Raw genomic sequence first — 25,841 nt, 5'->3', positions numbered from 1 at the left:
GTCTCTATATACAGTAAAACTGTCAGAAATTTTTCAGTTTATTGAAAATGAATTTTATTTTGCACTGATTTGTCCGTTTTACGAGGATAGGGTTACTTACATTCCCATATCATTTAGAGGAAATCCGAGTGAAACGAGTTTTGTAAAACCTCTTTCGTCACAAAAAGAACACGTAATTTTTCAATAACTGTTGTCTTTGTATTTGTTAAACGCATTTAAAAGACGCGAAGAGTTACCGCCTTTTACATGGAGCTAGCATTATATATATATATATATATATATATATATATATATATATATATATATATATATATATATATATATATATATATATATATAGCATCTCTATGTGCAAGATTGGATATTCCGAGTGTACATATATTTGTAAATGTTTATTAACATGGACCATCTTATTATTGAATGTTCTCTGTAAAAATGTGCGATGGGCCGAGGCCTTGCATTGAATGAAGGTACACAATGTTTTACAGTTAAAGACTGAGCTCACCATTGAGATGAACGCCATAGAGGGCTCACTCAGGTCTAAATTGCCTTTGAAAAAGTGTTGAGTAATCCTGCAGCTATGGCTACATGTATATGCAGGCATTTTTTGAGATGATGGTATTTCCCGATACAAGGTAGATAGACGTGCACGGTTAAATGACTTACACGTTAGTTATGGGTAATTCACTTTTGAGGATAACTTACCCTATGAAAAATATAGCTCCTGAATTACAGCTCAGTTTTTCCGACGTAGAGAAAACTAGCCCATTCTATATGAGATGAGCTTACGTCAATCTTCGTTTCCGGCAACGGAAAACGAAAAGACACTGCGGAAATTTTTGTTTACATCCAAGTACTGTCAATCAATCAACAAAGTATATATATATAGCGTCAAAATCCAAAAACAGTCGTTGCTTTGTGACGCCGTATAGACCATACCTTCCTCTTGGGTCTATGGTGACGCTCAATGGCTAAACCACAATGTATGCTATGGAGAACATGTGCGTTGTCAATTTCCGTTTGGAAGTTTCCAAAGTTTTCTGTTGTTGGAGAACAAATAACTATTTTGTTTTTGTACTAGACCTCCCGCCTAAATGTATCTGTCTGTAGCTTATATCGTGTTCGTTGCAAGCTCTTGTCATGGCGCATGATCGATTATTACAGTTCTTCGGTCGAGTTCGCTATATTAAGCCTCTTTGGTTCAGTGCAAATGTACGATTCCCGTTGCTCCTTTGTAAAATGAGACTTAAGGAACCGTGAGCTTAAAATCCCATATCAAGTGACGCCATCTATAAGTCACCCAAAAGGTGAGTTAAATGTTCGGCTAATGCTCAAGTCATACGATACTATTGCTCTTACATATAGTATTTCTTGCTCTGACTTCAAGGTAGTATGCTCTTAGTGGAAGACTTAAACCTTTGCTCGATGAATCTTTAAGTCATTGTCTTACCAATCTGACCGCCGGGCCTGGCCAAAATTAATAAGGTGAAATTCTTTTCTCACTCAGAGAGCTTTAAAATGAGCTCCCATGCACAACTGGTAAATAAGGGGGAAAAAGTTGAGAGTCCAAATATGGTCCCCGAGGCGCTTTCAATGGTCGTGAGAATTGACCGAGGAAAATCTTGATCTTTAAAGCTTGAAAATCTTGACCGAGAAAGACATTCATCTGTGGCTTCAGAGAATGTTTTTTAACATCCGACGGCAGATCAACGCGAAGAGAAAAATCCGCTGACATATCTGGCGGCAATACAGTGACGAATTACGTCATCGGCAGATTGGTTGATCGCCAGTGCAGCACTGAGCTAGTCGCAGTGGTGGCTCTTGTTCTCCACCGACCGTTTCGTGAGAAAGCTTTTCACCATGAACTCCACTGTCCATCCCGAATCGGATGAAGACACGGTATGTATTGCAGTTTTTTTCAGAAAACTGGCCTTCTCGATTACGTGGAAAGGTCTTTTATTTAGTGATTTAAGGCCATCAGCCCAATACACTCTAACATTACGTGAAGGAAAGTACAGGTACATAGTACAAAAAACGTGCTCAACAATCTCAGTACTGTTCAGTAGTCTCTTTTCTTAATCATAGCATGGAATGTAAATGCTGCTGGACGCTGAATTATATTTGGATCAAGTGATTTCATCAGAGAGATGAATTTTCTCTCTGTCGGAGGACTAAAATAATAACGGGGAATATATTTCACCCTTAAACTATCAAAAAAGTTACATAGTAAAACAAGGTGGTACACGTTTTCAACCTCGTTCCTATCGCATAACAAGCATATTCGTTCATGTACATCATTTTTTAGTTTTCTATCTGTTTAAATTCGTAAGTGATGAGAAGAGCATCTTAGACGAGCTAGCATAACCATGTGTTTCTTAATTTCACAGTGGAAAGATTCCGGTATAAGAGAACTCTTTAATTCCGATAGCATGAAAGTTTGTCAAGAGTACATATTTCACTGTACCAGTTATTATACAAATAACTTTTAAAATTCTCGGCAAAAGTACTCATAAAATGCTCTCATCAAGAACTTCCTGGTTATCACATACATCATGTAGATTACACAGATAAAGTAGATTTTTCAAATGATGTACCTTGTGGATTTTAACCTCATACCAGACTTGTCAATATGATGAAGCATCTGGTAACATTTCTTTGGATAGCGATCGTTTGGCATCCTGCACCAACATTTTTTCGCTATATGCAGATAAGTAGGATATCTGCTACACTCACCTAAAATGGCAACATTGGTGTGTTAGACTCCCAAAAATAGTTTACATGCTAGATATTGGATTCTTTCTAGGTTATCGTATTGTGCGTATCCCCATACTTCTGAGCCGTATGTAATACGGCTAGTTTTCAATCGGTTCGAACCCACAACATACCAGTCGCCTAGCGGAGAGGCAGCAGACAGAACCGCACGGCTAAATCCCCACTCTCAAAAGAGTGGTTCAATAGCTGGCTAGTTTGTTACATTTTCTGACTGCGACCGCTTCACACGTTGAGAGTTCGTGAATCAATCATGAAGGATTGGTAAGATCATAGCAAAAATCTTGAAATATACATCATACGAGAAAGAGCCTGTCTTTTTACGATTAATTACATTTCGTGATCACTGAACACTAACACTTCGTCAACAAGTCAAGCAATCTCACTCTGTCACGGGCAATGTCCAGGGCATCTCGTGAGAGACAAAAAAATGCTGCGATCGTTTCAATTTTCACCGATTTCAATTTCATCGACATTTTCAGCAAAAGTTCAAACCAGTTTCGTTTCTTTCCCATTTTAAAAAAATGTTTTCTTCTCTGTCGCTGATTTATTGATTTCCATCAAAACCTAGGTGTGAATAAGAAACAATGATAATTATTATTATCATTGTTGAAGACGCGATAGAGACAGGAGTTAGTGTTAATAACATTTTCAGCACATTGTTTCGATGAACGGGACGTGCCGTAGACTACTATGCTAGGTATAATTCATATACGTTCAGTGACTTCATCAAGTATTGCTGGGCATAGGGAAAGTTCAATCCTGATGTAATACCAAAACGTTTTTATTCATGATATATACTTCATAGTATTTTATAACAATGATATCAATATCATATTCTCAGACTATTCACTCCAAAGGGCCCCTTGGCCTACACAGTGTTCTCATTGTGTTAGTTGCACTACGTTTCACTTCGAAAACATGGTGGACGAAAACAGTGATTCTTTAAAGAGCATGATCAGTTGTAAATATTCTTCAATTCATTATATTTTGAGGAGAGCAGGGCTAGGACGCGAATTTCATCCTTTCCATCGCGTTAAACACATAATAGCAAAACACCAAAATTCTTTAGTTTTGAAGCGCAGTCAAAAACACATTGGTGCGTCATCGCTACAACTATTCAGTTCACCGTTGAAGGAACACCGTACCAGACTATTCAGTTCACCATTTCGTTAAAAAACGGCTCTCCTGATCAAAAATGTTATTATATCAATCCTGTTGAGGGTTGAAAAGCTGTGGCATTACAATAGCTTCTTTTCAATTGGACTTACTGCATTGTCATTTGTACTCGCAACGATATCTTTTTCATATTTTAAGCTTTCGGAAGTCTTTGAATCCATCCATTATGATAACATAGTCAGGCATACATACTACAATGCAGAACAAGAAAACAGGATTAAAGAGACTGCAAATCGTGGGAAGGGTCAACAAATATAGAATAAAAGGTGCTAACAAACCGTCACCTCAAGAAACTGATAGTGGTACAAGTAACATGTCTTATCGATGGTTATGTTTATATTGCTCTCAAGGTCGGCTTTTCGGTGTCTATAATTTGAGTGACCGCAACTTCAAGCTGTAATCGATTATTCCTTGGACAACAGTGACTGCAGGTTTTAAAAAAGTCTATAGGCTTACACTAATGGCCGAGATTCTTGTATTCATTTTTAGTTATATCCATGTAGCAATGCACTCTAATTCCGTCAGAGTGGAATTTGGCTCAATTTTTGTGCTTCCGGGGAGATGTAGAAAATTCCGACGGGAAAAACAATGCAAAGACTTGTAAGCGTTAAGAGTTAGGCAAAAAAGGCCTCAAGATTGTGCTTAAGACGCCCTAATATGACGGGTCTTATCGGTTAGAATCAGAAAAGAGAAATGTAAATTTCAGATATATAGTCGTTATTTGCAAAGTTTGACCTTCAAATTTAGACAAAACTGAAGAGGAAATATTGGAAAAATAGCAGTATTTACGTTTTAACAGACAAGCGCAAGGCGGCAAGCTTTGTGTGTTTTTTTAGTGGGAAGGACTTCAGATTCGAGCGAGGGCAATACCGAACATGAAGCCTATTTTAGATTAGACGCCCTCAGCTTTCTACGGTCAAACATGCAACAGCACACTTTCGATGAAAGTTAACTGCACGAGTGCGATTCGTCCGAGAACGATTCTAACTTCTCGTACGTCATAAAGTATACCCATGATGGAAAAAAGCATCAATCCAAGCTTACGTATATAATCACAACCGACTTGCAATTTTCAGTTTTGGTCAGTTTTCGAGACACGTTTTGCAATGCTTTTCTAGTATGACACTCATCGTCTTGTACTGTCGAATAATCTATACTTTCTCACTGAGTTAACTAAAGGAATAGCAGGTATTCTGAATTTCAATACATTTTTGCCAGCTTTGTTTTCTAATCCAAAACGTTGCAAGATGACCCTAGATTTTATTCTTGATCGTTAAAAAGAACATGGTTGGTTTCCTTGAGGAAAGTTCGAGAAAAGTTTAAGGTTATAATTTGAGGTGCGCATGCGCCAGTGTCTCAACAAACATGGAGGGTAATGTAAGCTTCTATTGCATTCGAGTTTTTGCAGACGGACATTGGCAGTATTTTGAATACAGTCCCTTCATTGTTATATACACCTACACGAAAAGGAGTTAAGTTTTAAACATGGTTCCGAAATAAGGCGACGTAATGCATTAGAAAATTTTGCACGTACACTTTAATTTCAAACGTTTTCCAACTCAGAGGTAGAATGCGCCTCGGGGACAGATATTCGGACTCTCAAATTTCTACAATTCTTTCCGATCTAGTACTTGTCGAGGCTCTTAATACAATTGGAACTAATTTGGGATAATTGGATCTTCAAAATTTTCAAATTTCTCAAAAGTGTTAAGTGCTCTACAGCTGAATGTAGTAATATTACAAATTACTCATAAAAACAAGTGTGTAACTTAAAAAGAAAGGCAGATGAGCGTACATTTGCAGATTTTAATGACATTACTTCACCATCCAATTATCCCAAATTAGTTCCAATCGTGTTTCTTTTTAAATTTGGAGAAAGAAAATTTCCACCCTCTTAGTTTTTCGAAAATCCAAAATCTATTTCTCCCATAGAGTTACAACAGGAATGGCGGCCATTTTGAATGTTAAATATCGCAAAATGTTTGGTAATTTGTTTCGCTAGTTCCAAACTTTGCAGCTGTGGCCCCCGACTTTTATTGTAGATTTGGTAAGAGAATGGTTAAAAGTTTCATTGAGGAACGTTTGAGCAAACGTTGAAGTCTTTCACTTTCGAGGCGCATACTACAGCTGCAAAGACCTTTCGAAAGTGCATGCAGTGATCATGGTCTATTTGTTAAAAACACTTTGAGACATTTTGGTTTCCAATTGCTTATAGAATCTGTGCAAATTGGTTTACTTTGTCATGTATCACCATGAATATTTTCCCAACGCATTGACATGCCCATACCGGATCTGTACACTATCCCCTAACACATGTTGTTAAGCTATTCGTTCTTCTTCCTCTCAAACAAATCGAAACAGCTAAACGATTTTGCGATAAATGTAAGATATTCGTCATTTAACTTGTTGATAAAATTGCAATATATTGTCGTATATTGTAGTTGAAATGCATTAGTTTTGCTACACAACCGATAATATATTACATAATAGTTATTTGGAATGCCCATACGCTGCATCAGATACATCTTGACTAATGTTATTTTCAAGGACAGGCAAGAGTTTTACTTTACAAAATACCCCTTCTTGAATTTCATTCAACGTTACTTTTACAGGTCTGAATGCAGGTAGAATGCTTCAAATATCCCAAAATTAACATTTCTGCCGCACGCGTACGGCCATACGTTTTCCGCTATGAACACAAAACACGTCAGATAACGTATACAGCCCATGTTAATGGTTTCCAATCGTGAGTCAGCAGGCAATGAGAGTCCCCTGTAAGGCTAATATGTGACTATGTTCCCTTTTCTCTTTCAGACGCATGCAGAGGACAAGAAGCGAAAGAGGATAATCGGGGTCATCCTTGGCACCTTGGGTGTAATTAGCGGAATCGCCATCGTCGTGCTGACTACTTCAGTGACAGACGATCCCGGAAGCCCAGCCGTACAGGAGCTTGGCCAACTGAAGTCTTCCACACACGATCCTGGTGAAATTAGTACAGGTTTTCATGATTATTTCTTGTCTTATTTCTACTTTTACCACTCCTGTGATACTGTTTTCAAAGGAAAGTAATTGCGAATACGAGCCTGATAGTGTGTGTTTCATGCAATTGTTAGAATTTGAGAGAGATAGACAGACAGACAGACAGGCAGACAGACAGACGGACAGACAGGGGGGACTAGCATTTTTTCTGTCGAAAGATAATAATGAAGACGTCAAAGGCTACAGTTTGACTCTTTGGAACTGACAGAAGATTTAGAGTAAGATTAGGAGGATCGTCTATTGAAAAATATAGATCAAGCTATATAACTGTTTTGATCGCATACGAATAATCAAATGGTGTTGTGACAGTTGCAATACCTTTTTTGATTGTTATTTCCTTCCTTGTTACAATGCCTACTGTAAATTTTTCAGCAAAGATGAAATATTGCGAAAAAGAAGAAAAGAGAGATATAAAGCCAGAAATGTAAGAAAACAGAATGCAACAGAAAAAAAAGTTTTAATGCATAATCTTTCTGTCATAGCAGCGAGAAGAAATCTTGTTTAACTTGAAGACAATTTCAAGTATGTTGTAAGAGGTGTTCTTGACACTTTGCGAGTCTTCTAGGTCATTGTTCAGTTCAAATTATGATTCAAGATCAAACTTTTTCATTGAACAGTCGCCGAAACTGACGAATGCAAATCCAATCCATGCCTGAACGGTGGTACTTGTGAAGAAACCGGTATTGCTTATACCTGCCATTGTACCATACCCTATGAGGGTCCTCACTGTGAAATAGGTAAGAATAGCCTAGTCGACGAGAGTTACTTTCGCCTTTCTTTATATTTCCATTTTCCAAATGGAAAATTCGACTGGCATTCGACTTTTCCGCCCTGTCAGTTGTTCAACTGAGTTTGACGATTTCCCCTCTAAAACCGTAGAAATTTACGAATGTTAGTCTGATCAGTGTTTAAATGGTGGGACTTGCGAAGATTTGATCTTTGGTATGTCTGCAGGTACAGAGTACAATATGAAGGGTAGCACTGTGAAATTGGTTGTCTCGATGAAGGGGATGGTCTGTCTTTAGCTCTTATTCTCAAATATGACAATAAATCTCAGCATATCTCGCACGCGCTCTTCGTACAAATTACTGGCACTGCCACCGACTTCTGAGATCCACCCAACCTGACCTAAGAATGCATATTTTACAGTGAATTTCAAAGTAGTTTGGAATTGCGCCGTGTTTTGGTGATGAGAAAAACGTTTCAGGCGATAAAAATAACGCCAACCGCACTCATTACAAACCCTGTCCTTTGTACATAAACACGAATGAACAACGTCATTTATGGCAACGAATCTTCTACGTAACTGAAATGTCATGTTTCAATGAGTTTTACTGATAAAATTCGAAGGAATTTCATGAACTTCTGATTACCGTACACACATACCTTTTATTTGGACACTTCCTTCCCATAGTGCAAGAGGCGAGGTACGATTAGTAAACATTTATGCAAATTACATTAACGAGCATTAATTTGGTATTAAAATCTTACATTTATGATCATTATCAATTATCATCCTGCACTGTATGGCTTGCTAACAACGGAGGGACCTATCTCCGCGTACTAAACAGTTGTTTTCCCAATATAGATGTGGACGAGTGCCAGTCTGAGCCTTGCTTCAATGGCGGAACCTGTGAAGATCTGCTTGGTGGTTATACCTGTGACTGTAGCGCGCCGTATGAGGGCGTACACTGTCAAATCGGTAGTAATATAACTTTCCTTGTTTACTGTTTTTAATTATTTATTACATTAAATAGCTTGGAATCCCGAAAAGCATGAACCAGGCAGTTTGTACCTAAATCGGAAAGCAAACCTGGAGACGATACGATTGAACCAGAACATGATAATTCATTGTCGTTGGCAAACGGAGTACCGAAATCTCGGCCTGCGGTCATTACCATGTTTTTCTTTCACCTTTAGAAAACACATGCCTACCAAATCCCTGTCTGAATGATGGTACATGCAGTTTCAACGCCGCTCATGAAAATCACACCTGCAGCTGTATAGCCGGATTTACCGGTACAGTGTGTGAAACCAGTAAGTTTCGGCGTAATAATACGAAGCTGTCACTCACTGTCATAGCAACTTTGCAATTTTGATCGAGATTGTTAGAGCTCCGATGTCTTCAAAACAACTTCTTATGAAGGCTTGACCACAAAACCTTGTTTCACATAGCTGAACAGTAGATGTACACAATGCATAAAGGTATTGTTCTTCCCCGACATGTATGCACAGTTGAACACTGAATCCAAGGAGGTTATGGTCAAAATGTAAACAAATAGATCGAAGCATCTTTCCTCTTTTCTAAAAGTACCCTGGGAATTTGAGGAAAATTACACTTTCTTAAAATTCCCATGGTATTTCTAGAGCAACATCATGCATTATGAGTATAATCCAAAAACAAAACAAAATAAAACAAAATTTGTACGTCCGAATGCTGACCTTCTCCAATGACTTAACGGTCATACCTTCACACTAAATGTCCTATGGTTGGTTTTATGGAAATAAATCACTCTTGTTGTTTTCATTTTTAAAATTTGTAGATATCGACGACTGTTTGCCTGGTGCGTGCTACGGCGGCAAATGTATCGACGGGATTAACCAATACCATTGCGACTGCAGCGACACCAACGGTGGGTAATGAGATGAAAAATTCCGTGTGATTGTGAAAATGTAGTTCGCTCCAGTTAACCATTTATTTATTTTTGAAGTTGAATTCGTAAGTCCTGGCTGGCAGGATTTAAACGATTACAAAGGACAAGGAGGAGAGGGTGGTGACTAACGCAATCCTGATCCCTAGTTTTGACCAAGAGAAGTAGTAGATTAGATAAATCCCACCAGTATTTGGTGCCATTGTACTCCGCAGCAACTAATCCCAAGAGGTAGGGGCAGTACTCCGTCTTAAGGAGTCCAGTCACACGAGCGTATCTGATCCCCAGGCTCTGATACAAGACCCCGAAAATGTATGACATGCAATTTTACACATGCCAGTGTCGATTATCACCACATCGACACGGTTCAAGTTTTGAAAAAAAACTTGTATACCCTGCAGAGGAGCTTACGCCTGGTATTTTGATATCCTTGGCACCCTCTTAGGGTTTCGGAGTTTACCCTCCAAAGAACAATACAGTCTACGAATGTTTTTCAGTGTACACCGTCAAAGTCTCAAGAGCGACCGTTATTCTGCTCAATACGTTATTCATAATCCCATCCAGGTTCACCTAAAGCGTGGAGATTTAACAACACGTGGTTAGCTAAGCTTGAACGTATTTTGTTTGATGAGAATTAACCGTTTCATGATCACTGATTTACCAGTCCACTTATCGTTGTCTTGCAGGCAACTCAACAGTTTAAATATCCGTAAATAAATGCTTTTGGATGGCAAAGCCTTTTCTGCGGATGCAAAATACTTCAAAAAATTATGTTTTCATGAAAACACACTGCAGAACTGCTTATTTACACGACTGTTTTAAGCCGTGTCGTGAAAAGAAATAAAAGACTACAGAAGCATCACTACGAAAATCGAAATATAAAGGTTAAAAATTGCTACCATAGGCATAAAATGGGACTTAAACAAGATAAAGCTGAAAAGAACTTGTTCTCAACTGTTGTATATGTTCATTTTTAAATGCCTAACATTGTCACGTCTGCACATGTGCAATTTTCTCCTTCTTAGACAATGTGTTTTCTCCCATAATGATTTGATATTAAAGCTCGCCTAACTAGCAACAAATGGTTAAATGTGAAATTCCATTCTCTCGATTGAAAATTTGTACCGCGTTTCTTTGTCCTACGAGAAACCATCAGTACGAGTCCACAGCAGGCGTGTCTTGTTTTAGCTTTCTTGATTCAGAGTTATTTTGCTTTCTAACTTTGTTTTTTTTTATTCAGTGGAGACTGTTGCCAGGTCTATTCGTAAGGATACAGAATAGGTCGTAGGAGAAAATTAGATAAGACTAAAATCAAACTCACTTGGTGTGTAACACTGCATCTTATACCCCATCATTGACAACTTTTATGCCAGTGACATGATGTTAAGAGGGGTAAGACAGCAAAAGTGCAAACGATATAAAACAAAAAAATAAATAAATGTATAAATGTCAAAGACGTTGCTCCTTTTTAATAGTTTACATAGCAGTGATTTTTCATCAACAGACATTGACTTCGTAAATATCGCCTGGAACAAATGGGCGATCCAGTCCAGCACTCACGACGACAACTATGCAAGCCGAGCAGTCGATGACGTCATCAACCCAGATGCACTGGAGGGCCTTTCCTGTGCGGTCACCAGCAATGTTATTGGCGAAGAGAGTTGGTGGAAGGTTGACCTGGGTCAAGTTTCGTGTGTCGCTAGAGTTATCATCTCAAACAGACACGACTGTTGTGGTAAGAAATCTTGTTAGCGGAGAGAGTATTTTAAATTGCAGAACGATGCTAAATACATGGAGGGAGGGAGAGAGAGAGAGAGAGAGAGAGAGAGAGAGAGAGAGAGAGAGAGAGAGAGAGAGAGAGAGAGAGAGAGAGAGAGAGAGAGAGGAACGATTGTTTGAAGGCGGGAACTATCGATATATCAAGTTTGATATTGTCAGATTCTATAGTATAAATGTAAAATCAAATGCAAATCACTTGGCTGTATTTCTTAAGAGTACAGTAACTGTTTGAAATTATAGGTGGTTGCAACCATGGCATTTTTCAAAGTTGGCGCGTTTGACTGATAAAAATGGAACCGGGACGCTGTCTGGTACAGCCAGAATTGGTTCTGTCAGTGATTGGCACTGCTTTCATACATTGTGCTAACTTGTCTTATTAAATGCCGTATGGAAACGTGATATTCCGAAAAGAGTTGGCAACAGTTAAAGATTCTGTTCATCAAATTGATTGAGGGTGGAGGTGGGAGTGGGATAGGCGTTCAAATCTCCTCGATTCAGCGACCGTTGGTGACGATTAATGAAAGCAGACGTTTGTGTGCGTCCCTATCCCTTGGTTAATCTTGAACTTTGTAATTCGTCTGCAAGCGGTAACAAGATGCACACTTCTACGATGCAAGATATGAAATGCTGATGTTCTTGGCCGGTGTCTTGCAGCAACTTTAATATGCAAGTTAACAAGCAGGAACAGTGTAGAGACAAGGACTATGGTTGAAAATCATGAGGGCATAAATGATATCCAACTTACACTCGGAAAGAATCTTTATGTCGGAAATGAAATGTTCACGACTGCAAGATTGTCAACACATACTCTTTGTATAAACCCATGTTTAAAGGAATGGTTCAGAATAGCTATAGGGATCAATCTGGTGGAAGATCTCATTAAATTGCTTGAAATTTAGCCACACTACGTTTTTTGGTGTGTGGAAAGGAAATTTGTGCAGAACTTGAGATCAACTATGGCTACCGACAATTACATTTTCCCGCGAGGGACTGTGCATGTTCCAACCGCTGAACACAAATTTATTTAAACTCAAATGATCAGATGACGTAAAATAGCATTAAATCTTGTGTAACAACCAGTCACTGAGACAAAATTATTTAATTCATTTTTATTTAAAAACATTAAAATCCAGCATTTAAAAAAATTTCACGTGCATTTTAAAATATTATATATATCAAAGACGATTTTCTTTAAACAAGTCATTGACAATGACATAGTCCCCACTTGTAATAGGAGTATTAGTCTTGATGGGGCAGGGAAATGTGGTCATTAAGAAGTATCACTGGAGTGTATATGTTCAGATCTATGGGCACATAGGTCTATGTCGTTGTTCCCAATTTGAAACATGAGGCATGTCTAAGTTATGGTTCTAAATCGGGAAAAAAGATCAGACCTCTAGCTGTATTAGCCAGCCAAGAAATACATATGCGCATAATAAATGAGGTACAAGATGTGACATCTTAAGGTCTAATATCCTATCAAAATTGAAGCGTATAGAACTTGTGGTTACTGAGTTATGCATATATATGTATAATCAAGGTCAAAGGTCATCAAGGTCACGTGACATTTTGGAAAAAAAATGTATTGCTAATTAATCCCTATATGCCAAAAATCAGACCTCTAGCTCTATTCGCTTGCCCAGAATTAGATATGTGCATAATTAATGAGGTAAAGCGTGTGTTGTCATATGGTCTCCCATCCTACTAAATATAAAGGACATAGCACTTGTGGTTATCTATTTATTGACATAAACGTATATTTTAGGTAAAAGGTTATCGAGGTCACATGACATTTTGTCAAAAAATTTCTATCCTATAGTTATCCCTATATACCAAAAATCAGACATCCAGCTCTATTGGCTTGCTCAGAATTAGATATGTGCATAATTAATGAGGTACAATATGTGGCGTCATAAGGTGTCCCACCAGGGCATGTCTGAGATATCTGCGTGAACGGACGCCCGCCCGCACGCACGCACGCACGCACGCACGCACGGACATGACCAAACCTATAAGTCCCCCCGGACGGTGTCCGTGGGGACTAATAAAGCATGTCTTGTACTGGAAGCCATGCCTTAACATACCTGAGAAACAGACTGCAAAATTCACAAGGATGTTTGTTATCCTCCTATTTTTCGTATCATTGTGATCTACATTTCCGTATGACAGCTGAAATCATCTCCGGTGCAGAAATATGGGTTTCCAGTCACTATGACATGGCTGAGCCTCGTTCATGCGGTACGGTTCAGGAATCGATGGCTACAAATAAGTTGATCGACTTGGAATGTGATCTAAGTACGATTGGAAGGTACCTGGAAATACGTCTTCCCCGAGAGGCAGAAAAGCTGGCCCTGTGTGAAGTTAAAGTCATAGCACCCGGTAAGTAAATTGAATTTTTCGCTTCACATGTAAAACGCAGAGAATGACCGGCATTGCACTATCGAAACCAGCCTCCTACAAATACATAATTCTCTAATATCTGTGGACCAATTCTTTCTTTTTCTTACATTCCTTCCACCTGTAACGTTGTTTTTCAAACTCTCGAAAAGAAAATTCTGGTCACGCGTCTGAGCCTTAATTAAAAAGTTGTGCCTTTTAATACTTAGCGTATTTAGTTTTCGCCTGCCAGTTATTGAAGACAACTTATTAGTTTATAAATACCACAACACTCTGATACAGCTTGTGCAGTGGCCGAGAAGTAAAACAAAGACGACGTTATGTAAAATTCAATACGTTCATAGTTTTTTTAACTCGAATTGGTGCCGCCAGAAAGAACGTCATACGGTAAGATATTAACGGAACAATTGTACGGGAACTTTGACAGTATTTTTAGTTATTTGTTTCTGTGGAATAATTACATTCTTCGCCTCAGAGTAAAATTAAATACAAATTATTAACCTAGCCAACTCAATACATTCTATTGACCATGCAGTGTTATTGTCGACTAATGAATTTTAGTCCGAACTTAAACTCATTGAAATAATTGGACAGAACACTCATACAGACAATGATGACGAGTCGAGCACAATATATTGCGACATGATTTGTGGAGTAGAATGAGAAACTTTGTTTACACTCAGAACAGAAATGCTTACTTTTGAGTATTTTATGGTTTGGCAATTTTCTGTATCCACAGTCAATAATTTCTGTCTCTCGTATTACTTGCATTTAACAGATCTAACGCCATCTCCCGCACCAGCTGTTAAGTATACTGGTAAGAAATGCATTGAACAATCTGTAAATGTGAAGAGATTTCAAGTACGACATGAATACCTAAGATATATTTGATGTGTTCATGTTTCACAAAACAACCGCATCATACAGTTTGCGTTGACTTGACGAACTGATGCTAGAGGGCGCTCCTTGTACCCCTGCTCCCTTCCCAACGACCAAGTGCACATCAAATGACCTTATCCTAGGATAAGCCAGTTATACTTCCCTTGAAATCCCCTACAGTCCCTCTATCCCGAGACTGAATATGGACCTTGTTTCTACCATGTTAAGATTTATATCGTATATAGTGTTTAATTTCAGTCACAGAATCCTTTCAAAACTTGCTATAGCCACGGTACTTTTGCTTCATGCTATTGCTGTTTTCTTTATGTGACGTCACTATTTCGATAGTCTTCAATCACCAGTCTAATTTGCTGAGTTTGCAAACAAATATTCAAATGACTGTCGGTCGGTCGAAAAAAGATTGAATTCCAAAAGAAAACGTATGCATGTGCGAGCAAAACTAGAGCAACGGTTTGTCAAATTTTGGAACATAGAAAAAAAATCTATGTCAAAATTCTGAGCATCCTCATTGAAAATCTGTAGTTGTCGATCCTTTAAAACAAGTAACATTAAAGAGCGTATAGGTCGTCACTGGCATGCATTTGCTGGTTTGGCGTCCCTCGATATCATGTGAATGATACTGCGGCGTCGATTGAAACATTTCAATAAAAAGTTCACATCGGGTACGAGGTATTTAAAATATTTTTTCTTACACTTTGTTATGCAAATGAGTAACCTCACTGTCTGATCAGGCTGACAAAATGAAAATAACTTGACAAAACAAACAGGAATCAGACCGATGGGACAGTTATACACGGACACGCATCTTGTTCCTGTTTTCTGACATGTCACTCATTTGCGGTTGCAAGAACTGCCTGTCTTACAGCCTGCTGTCCTACGTCTTCATCAAATTGCAAAAGAAATCCTGGGTCAAGGTACCTTTTCAAAAAATCAGTTATTTTTTTATCAACTTGTCCGTTCAACACAGCTGCATGCCCTTCCGGCTGGAAGCATTTCAGTGATAAATGCTATTATTTTGGTACAAATCGAATAAAATGGATTGATGCAGACGTTTACTGCCAAAGTCAAGGTGGCCAACTTGTGAAGGATACACGAGATGTTCATGGTTTTTTGTCTTCAGAGGTTGCCACGCTTAACAAGGCAGGTTGTTCACCTTTGTTCAGTTGCAACCCGTACATTGGTATGACATACAGGGTAAGTATCTCTGTATCTATAGCTCTGGTGGAGAAAATGCGTATGCTCTGTAAACATTATGTGTAAAGACGGAATTCGTGTTTTTAGGTACCTGTTGTCAGTACAAGTTTCTTTTGACGTATTCTCCATCGGAGCTTATGGGATGATGATCTAATTTCTTGATGAAAAAAACATGTCAACTGCTGAGTTAAGGTGGCGTTGCACGTAACACAGCATATTTTGCTCAAAATCTCTTTTTGCAGAGATTCATTCAATTTTGGTAAGGCTCGCCTTTAGGCATGACAAACAATCATGTGTAGTCGGATGTGTGTAAACGTATGCAAATTTATGTAAATCCCTCAATTTCCTGGCTTCCCATTTCCCAACGTTTCAAGAAAATTTAACTCCTCTTGCCAGGTCAAATTTTGTGAACTTTTCACATGTTCATTAAACAATTTATAAAACACGATGGGAACTAATTTGGGATAATTGGATTTTCATGTTTTGCAAATTTCTCAAAAGTGTTAGGTGCCATATAGCTTAATATTGCAATATCGCAAATTGCTCATTAAAACAAGCGTGTAATATAAAACGAAAAGCAGATGAGATTACATTTTTAGATATAATCGACATTACGTCAACATCCAATTATCCCAAATTAGTTCTAATCGTGTTATTATAAAAACAGTTTGTTACTAAATGAAGTTCGTCAATTTGGAATAAGAGCGTTTACAATTTTACTTATCGTGATTGTAATTGTAATCGCTTTTTTGAATATCAATTTTTCAATCCCTGCCATTTAAGAAACACGAATTGACGTTTTTTACCCCACACATGTACCGCTTCATCCTTTGAGTAAACTATCGCTACCATACTAAACTTAAGATTCTCTGCTTTTTGAATATATATGGTATTAGGAGGTGTTAATAACTTTGATAAAAATTATTGCCTCGAAAAATGTTGGTTTTGTGCGACGCCACTTTAAGCTTTGCATACGTTATCGGCCACCACGTAGCGAAAGTGCAGTATTTTTCATACTACCGAAGTTATGAGAAGTAAGCCAGTTACAGAAAATTTACTTTAAAAATTGTTGAAAGTCTACTTGAAATTGCACCAATTATCATTGACTTATATTGTCCCAAAACTGGTCTTGTCGTCCTCTTCACAACATTTCTTCAAAGCACTCGCAATTCGGAATAAACGTATCAGATCAAATGCATATACAAAAAGTAAACTATAATTATTGTATAGTATGTGAACTATGTTGTATATTTTTTTTCATGACAACTGCCACTTAGCTGTGACTTGACAAATTTAAAAGTTATTATTGGGCATTTGAAAAGCAAGTTAATTTTGGTAGAAATGTAGTTTAATAACATGTATTGTTGAAAGGCAATTCGTGATCAGACCAGAATGTCAATTTTATTTTTAAAATATCAGACCGCTAGAATCACCGATGGGGACTGTGTCATTGGCAATGACTTGTTCTTGTATTGATATAGCGGATTTACAGCGATGTTGCTGACTTTGGTGTTCTATGGTTGTTTAGAACAATAGTCAAATTAAAATAGCACGTACAACTGACCTGGACTTAATTGCATGACATTCTTAAAGACAATAGTAAAACTTTCACTTTTCACTTTTACTTAGTGAGCTTAATACCTCCCCTTTTCACGTAACAGCCTTATGAAGGTTATAAATGGTCAGACGGGACAAATGTTGATCAAAGTTTCATGCCGTGGCAGTATGGGGAACCTAACGATGGCAATGTTGCCAAGATCGTTGAAATCGAATTGAGAAGCTCTGACTGGTCCCGTTTCAGATGGAATGACAAATCGTTTTCAGCTTCTTTCCCGGAGTCATGGTTCATCTGTGAAAAGACAGGTCGGTACTTGTTCCCCTTCAGCCACATATAAATAAACACTACGATTGTTGTTAGACAAATGCTGATTCGTAAAACTTTCGATCTGTTCGTGGGATTGAACATTTCACAAATATCTGACCAGATTTCAGTAAAATTGGTCACAGGGAATTCCATTTGTAATTGCTTGACAGTGTAGGATCGATTCTCGTTTGCTAGGCTTACACATTTTGATTCATTTTGATGTCGTTGCCATTAAAAAGAAAACACGTCAACTTGTTATAAGCTCTTTAGATTGTGTCTGTCTATCTATTCCAGTGTGTATATATTATATATATATATATATATATATATATAATATATATATATATATATATGTGTGTGTGTATATATATGTATATATATATATGTATATATATATTATGTATGTATGTATGTGTGTGTGTGTGTATGCGTGTGTGTATATATCCATCTATTCTGATTATCTTGTTCTCTATCTTTGTTTTTCTTTCTTTCTGCTGCACTTACTATACCCGTCTGCCCAGTTATAACAAATTATTCTCATGTATTTAAAAAATCAGCAAAAACAAGCGACAGTACTGGTTGTGAAGACCTGGCACAATGCTTTGGAGAATCCTGTGGGGCATCTGTGGACTCAGAGTATCTTTGTGATTGTGATCGGGGTGAGTGTGTAGCTTCGTGAATGACGTAACACTTGCTTTTCGCCATTATTTTTCGCGGATCACAAGTTGGCGAGATTCCGGGAACTGAAGGATTGACCAGTTGTGCCACCTACGGGAATATGTGACAAAATCCTGACGTCGATCAACAATTTAAACACAAACAAATACGATAGTGTTCTCTCGAATACGTGAACTTGAATTTTACAATTAGTGTTAGGACAATATATGGACAGGGATCTTATTAATCCAACTAAATACACTTTATGTATGGATAAGCAGTTGAGGACAGCTATCTTTCCGGACATAGTGATTGGATTTCAGAGACACAATACACGCTTAGAACGCAAACTCTCACTCTCACTCTCTCTCTCTCTCTCTCTCTCTCTCTCTCTCTCTCTCTCTCTCAAATAGCGACAGTGAATGTGGCTTTCGGAAGATTAACATGGCAATCAAGTTCGCATCCTAATGGTCCAGCCGACAAGGCAGTGGATGGCTACACTATCGGTTATTTTCCCAGCGGGAAATGTTCTCTCACCGGTGAGGGTGTTAGTAATCCATGGTGGAGAGTTGACCTTGCTGAACAACATTGCGTCAAGAAAGTAGTCATTTTCACAAGATCGGATTGTTGCCGTATGTACAATATCAGATCTGTAGCTGACGAGATTCGCTATTGGGGCGCTGTAGACATCATGAGTCCCTCAGGCTTGTCCGTAGGTTTGCTAAAAATTGTAACTTAAGAAAGAGAAGTCGTAAATCTGTCACCATATTTTGTGTGTTACCTTATGCACTGTGTCCATGCAACCTTACTCAACATTTCATGGTAAAATTCGAACACATTAACCACTTAAATTGCATGCGGAATATCTAACAGCGAAATACCCAAAATTACAGTTTTGTCTTTGTCCACTGCGCCCTCCACGACAGTCCAAAAGAAGCATCGAAATCAACCTGACAGCTTCATGACTTTTCCGAGAACGTGTTGCCTATAGGAAGACATCGGTTTATTTTGTATGTGCTCAAGGAAGAATGATTACCACCGAACGTTGCTGAAGTGAGGGAATCAACGAACTCTTCCTGTTCAAATCACGAAATCCACTTCAGCAGACTTATTCATGGTGATTTTAGAAAACACTTTTTTGTTTACACCCAAATTTGATGCCGCTTCGCAGCAGAAACTATGCCCCCCTGTAAACCTGACGCGCGGACACAGAGCATAGAATATAATACGTTGCCCGAATAAATAAGACAGGTTGTACCTCACATTTTCAGTGTTTGGTCCGGGAAAATTTCTTATTTCACCCGAATTGCAAACATATTGATTACTATTTTTGTCGACGTATCTTTAAAATCTCTTCCAGAGGAGCGTCTGGTTGGTGGTAAGGTCTTTGTCAGTAAAAACGCAGCCTTGACAGATGCCACGCAGTGTGGGCCAACGGTCTCGTACTCGATGTCACAACAGAACAACATCGATTTCAACTGTGATCAAGGATCAGTGGGTCGTTTTGTTCATTTCGAGCAAAGAGATCAGGAATTAATAGCCTTGTGCGAAGTCAGGGTGTACGCTCCTGGTAGGTAGGAAAGCAAAGATGAAGAGCCAGACACTTTACACATTTGTACACAGCGGACACATACATACATACATACATACATACATACATACATACATACATACATACATACATACATACATACATACATACATACATACATACATACATACATACATACATACATACATACATACATACATACATACATTCAATGCTAATGTGTGCCTTTGTCTGCGATGTTTTTTGTGCGTGACTCGAAAGGTAAGGGTGACTCAATACAGTAGAATTGTTCACAGTGCCAATACCTTTCTGCTAGGTACCAACCATCGCGTCAAAATACTTAGTTCTGAAACAAATGATGGTTAATATTTAGGACAAGATAAAAAAAAATCGCGCGTTTTCTTGATAATTAAATGTCTTAATGTTATCTATCAATATATACTCCCCATGTAGTAATATTTGATGTAAAAGTACGAACAGAAATTGTCTAAATAATGAGCTTTTCAATATGCTTGGCAACTGCTAAGTCCACTGTTTATTTGCAGCCAGGGGAAGATACCAACCGGTAATGATGTGGAGAACTCACGCTGATGCCCAGGCGCACTGCGCGGCACAATCTGTTGGGGGACATTTAGCCAGACTTACAAGCCTTGACCAACATGACTACGTGGTCGGACTTATCAGGCAGTCTGGAAGAGAAGGAGAAACAGGTACTGACACATATAAATACTTAAGTGAGAATAACCAGTTCTGTCTGGCATGGATCCTTGTGTGATACGGTGGTCACTTTAAATACTGAATTGAAGACCCATCAGTTTATCTATAATTTTCCATTTAATATTTTTACCTCACTGTACTTGGCGCTCTACAAGTGCTTCATATATATCTTTTTTACTATTTTAAGCCTTGGTTCTAATGTCTCAGCAACAAGAATAGGACTGTACAATAGTCAGAACGTGCCACAGTTGCAAGAGGTGTAGGCGCCTTGCTCGAAATTTCTGGTTACATACGTACAAGCAAGATGGCGCCGCTCTCGAAAGGTTGAAGCTTGAAAAGTGGTATGCACTGCAAGCGAAAGTTTAAGAAAGCAGGTAGTCCTATAGCCTGTACGCTATTTTTGCAAATTACTGAAATTACGAAGAGGAGAGACAGGGGCAGAGTTTTAGTCTATGACTTTCATTATTTAACGTTTGCCTGTCCATCTTCTCTTTGTATTGCCATTGATGCAACTTGTCCTTTCACACTGTCAGATTATTGGTGGGTTGATGGCAGCTATCAAGCACACCAAGGTTGGAATTTCTCCGACAACTCAATCTTCCGGTTCACAGCATGGCACGCTGATGGTACAAGTGTCTTGGACGAAACTCGGTGTCTAAGACTGTCGTGAGTAACTTTCTTACAGTGTTCCACAATTATTGTTTTATTTCTGCTCGGCATCACTCTCAACATCACATCACATCATCTGAATTTATTGCATTCGACTTTTTTAAATATCCTATCTCGTTCTTACTTTATAGGAAACATCTGGGTTATCTGTGGGATGCTGCTCAGTGTACAGATGTTGGCTATTTTATTTGTCGTCGATATGATTGATTGATCGATAGATGGAAAGTATACATCGCATACGACCTACCGACTCCGACTTATAATGTCAGCGAGTGTATACACAGAAAGAGATACACACAGATACATATACAAATATAATGTTTATGAACATACATACATACATACATACATACATACATACATACATACATACATACATACATACATGCATGCATGCATGCATGCATGCATGCATGCACGCACGCACGCACGCACGCACGCACGCACGCACACGCACACACACACACACACACACACACACATACATACATACATACATACATACATACATACATACATACATACATACATACATACATACATATTACGAATATGTACTGTATTGTCATTTTTTTGCTAAGCAGTTTGACTCAATACCAGTAGCATTGATGATTAGAAAACGCGTTGTCGGTACATTTGTAGCTTCATATTCGTCGTAAGAAAAATATTTTCAAATTGTCTTTTTGCTTTGAAAAAGCTGTATTTAAAATTCTTGTTCCTTCCTATTCTGTTTTGCCGAGGTGGTGTCTAGTGCCTTCTATTCAATCTTTTGTATTTATATTTTTGTAATGGTTTCTAGTTTCAAAGTATCGATGTTACAAAATCATCAACTGTTACATGAAACTAATATTTGCATTTATTTTTCGTACTTCAATATATTTGAGTTACATAGGTGTCCCAGTTTAGCTACTTTGAAATTGATTTTCGCTTTTCTGATGGTATGAAGGCCTGATGTAAAACATACGGTAATATTTTGCTCCAAGAGACCGAAAACATCCATAATGTGCGGGCAAGTTAGTTCTGGCAGTGACGGTGAATAAATACCTTGCAGAAATTGACCAGAGTGTGTACATTCATATGTGAACGGAGAGCGTTCTCTATTGTAAGTTTGGCGCATCAATTTCTTTTGTGACACATCCTACCAAAATTTGTGTCATGATTCGTCCATTCATGGTCACATGATATAGCGTCATTTTGGCGTGGATACGCGCAAAAGGGCTTGTGACTGGTTAACAGCTGTGGAAACTGTTAACCATCCCTTCGCAGTCCGGACAACTGCCTTACGGATGTGTCGTATGGGTGGAATTAAAACTAAATTGTTGAACATGAAAAAGACTACAACTATAACCGCGTTGGTTTCATACTCGCCTCAGCATGGTTCATAATAGCAGATGGTGATCTTTCGGTTGGCGTTCGCCGTAGCTCCGACTCCGTCCGCCCGCTCGGGATGATGTATCACCCCTGTTTGTGACAATCGACACTATTGGTAACACTAGCCCAATTTGTAACAAAAGTTAACCCTATTTGTAACGAAACCTAATTTCCAAAAAAAGTTGGCCGTATTTGTTTAAATTTTGATGAAATGTGCATATCTGTATATTGGGGCGATTTTCTTTTTCTTTCCTTGTCGAAACGCATTTGTTCGGAAACTGCTCGTCAGATTAAATTTCGTTGTGCAGGTTCCTAGGGATAATTGGCTTAATCGTAAGAGATAATCAAGTTGTGCAGATATATGCAAAAAGTTTATTTTGGGGCAACTTTTACCAATTTCTGTCAAAAATGTGAAAAATCTTGTTTTCTGACAGAAGTCATACTAACCCTATTTGTAACAAAAGTTAACCCTATTTGTAACACTAAACCAATTTGTAACAAATGTTAACCCAATCAACCTAACCTAATTTTCAAAAAACCTTGGCCGTATTTGTTTGAATTTTGATGAAATATGCATATTTGTGTTCATTTTGATGAAATATGGTCAAGTTTTTACATAAGTTAGGTTGTTGTTACAAATGGGGTTAGGTTTTGTTACAAATTGGGTTAGTGTTACAAATAGGGTTTAAGTTTATTACAAAGTGGGTAAGTGTTACAAATAAGGTTGATTGTTACAAATAGGGTGATACATGTGTAGGGACATGTGTGCTTCTTGGGAAAGGTGGCCTTGCCACTTTAAATTCGCTTGGGAGGGGGAATGTTGGTCGACATCACAAGCCAAGCCTAGCCCTTTTATCCTTGTAACTTGCACTCAGTTTCAAATAAATATGATTTGAATAGATCCGATTAGGTGGAAGCACAGAACTTTCTCTCTGGCGAAAGTTTATTGAAGTAAGCAGGTGTCTTATCAGCTTTGTCTCTGAACAAATTGACGTACGCAGGCGTCTTAAGCCGCTATCTCAATTCCTGGTTCTTGCCTTAGCTGTTGTATACATTGAATATCTCCATGGTGTTTTTTTATTTATACAAAGATGTATCAAGTTATCAATTTACTCAGAGACAAAGCTGATAACTTGGATGGCGTTGCACATAACACAACGTATGTTGCTCAAAATAACTTCATTCAATTTTAATTTATTTGTTAACCCCACGATTAAAATATTGGTCGGGTTCACCTTTTAGTATGACAATCAGTCGTGAGTTGGGTGATAAAGAAGTGTCAATTTATTCAAATTTATGTAAATTGACCGATTTTCTGGTTCCTCTTTTCTCCCGTTTCCACATTTCAAAAAACAGCTTTGCAATTCCTGCCATTGAAAGGCTATCACACCTCCATAATCCTCCTACAGACTAGTGCAGAGGCGATCCCAGGGCTTAGCGTTGATAAATATGAGAATAGACAATGCTAAACAATTTGCCTTTTTTTCTACATATACCCTAGTTCTAAATGAGATGTTACGTTTGGGTTAGATTGATTTTCATCATTAATACTAAAATTGAGGTTTTCTACCCCAAATATTTACACCTTTGTCCTTCGAGTAAACTATTGCTAAAAAACGATATTTTCTGCTTTTTGAAAATATATAGTATGAGTGGTTTTTCATTTCTTTGATAAGCCATATTGCTTTGAAAAAAAGCGTGTTGGTTATGTGCAAAGCAACCCTAAGCCAACCTTAAGAGCCCCCGTAAATTGTGCCCTTGTCAAACCCAGTGGTTTTCACATTAATAGATGTGAGAAATGCTCTTTGTCGCTTTGACAATCTACTTCTGTCAATTGGAATTGTTATCAACTAAATGAATTTCCTGTTTGTTGTTGTCTATTTATAAAATGAGGCATTTAAGGTAAAAGGTCGAAATACATTATGAATGTACTTTTCAACAAGAGAAAAGTATGGAAGTCGGTGCTGTCATAGCGATAAAATGCAGAAAAAATATTTATGTTATTGATACTCTAATGTGCATACAACCGTGGAATAGAAAACCTGGTCCTGATTTTCAAAAAAATAACAACTCTAGCTTTCATATTGGTATACAATCGGCATTGTAGTCGGGTAGAGGGTAGTGCTTGTACAATGATCGTTTTCACAGGGCAGGGACCAACTATGCATATATGGGATGAGTTCGAGACATCTCATTCAAATCTTGAAAATGGACGTCGGTAATTTAACTTCGCTGTATATAAATAAGTGAAAACCACTATCGAAAGAAGAGCCTTTAATCATGAGATCCGATAGTAGTCCACGATGTACAGTGACTGTCAACCCGTAGATATGAGTAATGTACGCATAATGACGAATAAATCACCGGTGGCTACAACATGACCTGATAATTTATGTTGAACATTGGGTTGATGCTCCATGGGTTTCCATGTGGTTTGTGTCAAAAGATACGACGAAAATCCACATCATTCAGTTGTTTTACTGATAAGGCCAAGTAAGGTCCGAAAGTCTTTGTTCCAAAATTCTGAAAGGTTTGAGTAAGTGAAATACATTTGGATGTGTCAGATATATTTGACAGACGTCAAAATACTGGTATTTTCATCAACCATACACACCTCTATAAATATAATTATATGCTTCTATAGGGCGTCGCTGTACGTCACCACAACGGTTCGATGGCTGTACTTTAAAAAGTCATGGCTTGGTTTTTCAGCAGAATATCGCTAACAATGGAAATTACTGCTGAAATGTTTGCTTTTTTCCGAAAACTATGGAAAGCTACTGTGCGGACGCAATAAAACAATCTACTCATTCCCCGGGGAGGGGGTAAATTCACATCTGATGTAGGTACAGGTGTACCTGGACAGCTCGAAGTACAAAGCACAGATTCTAGAATTTTTCTGCAAATAGGGGACGGATGAATATTCAACATTTTGGCCAAATGACAGGCGTCAAAAGTCTACATTTTCTCCACATGCTTAGTCGAAGCGTGCTAGAGGCAAACACGTCCGTCAAGTCTACATTTATTGCAATTCTCCGGACAAAAGTCTACATGGAGGCGAAAGAGAAGTTAAAACGGCGATACATACATGTACACCTTGTTT

At 38.1% G+C, this 25,841-nt stretch overlaps 1 protein-coding gene across 1 annotated transcript; it reads left to right on the top strand.

The window, feature by feature from the left end:
• Positions 1–1,814: 1,814 nt before the first annotated feature.
• Positions 1,815–22,414, top strand: LOC139137946 (uncharacterized). Its single transcript, XM_070706187.1, has 17 exons — positions 1,815–1,899; positions 6,763–6,946; positions 7,605–7,724; positions 8,576–8,689; positions 8,908–9,024; positions 9,531–9,620; positions 11,143–11,373; positions 13,587–13,796; positions 14,593–14,631; positions 15,682–15,908; positions 17,570–17,771; positions 18,330–18,431; positions 18,843–19,061; positions 19,790–19,999; positions 20,527–20,691; positions 21,232–21,364; positions 21,499–22,414. The coding sequence occupies exons 1-17, from the start codon at positions 1,861–1,863 to the stop codon at positions 21,572–21,574; spliced, it is 2,478 nt and encodes an 825-aa protein (XP_070562288.1). The 5' UTR covers positions 1,815–1,860; the 3' UTR covers positions 21,575–22,414.
• Positions 22,415–25,841: the final 3,427 nt, after the last annotated feature.

The sequence above is a fragment of the Ptychodera flava genome, chromosome 8 (genome assembly GCF_041260155.1).
Source record: "Ptychodera flava strain L36383 chromosome 8, AS_Pfla_20210202, whole genome shotgun sequence".
Taxonomy (NCBI): Eukaryota; Metazoa; Hemichordata; class Enteropneusta; family Ptychoderidae; genus Ptychodera; species Ptychodera flava.
Note: the sequence above shows the minus strand (reverse complement) of the source record. Positions and strands in the feature narration are given on the sequence as shown.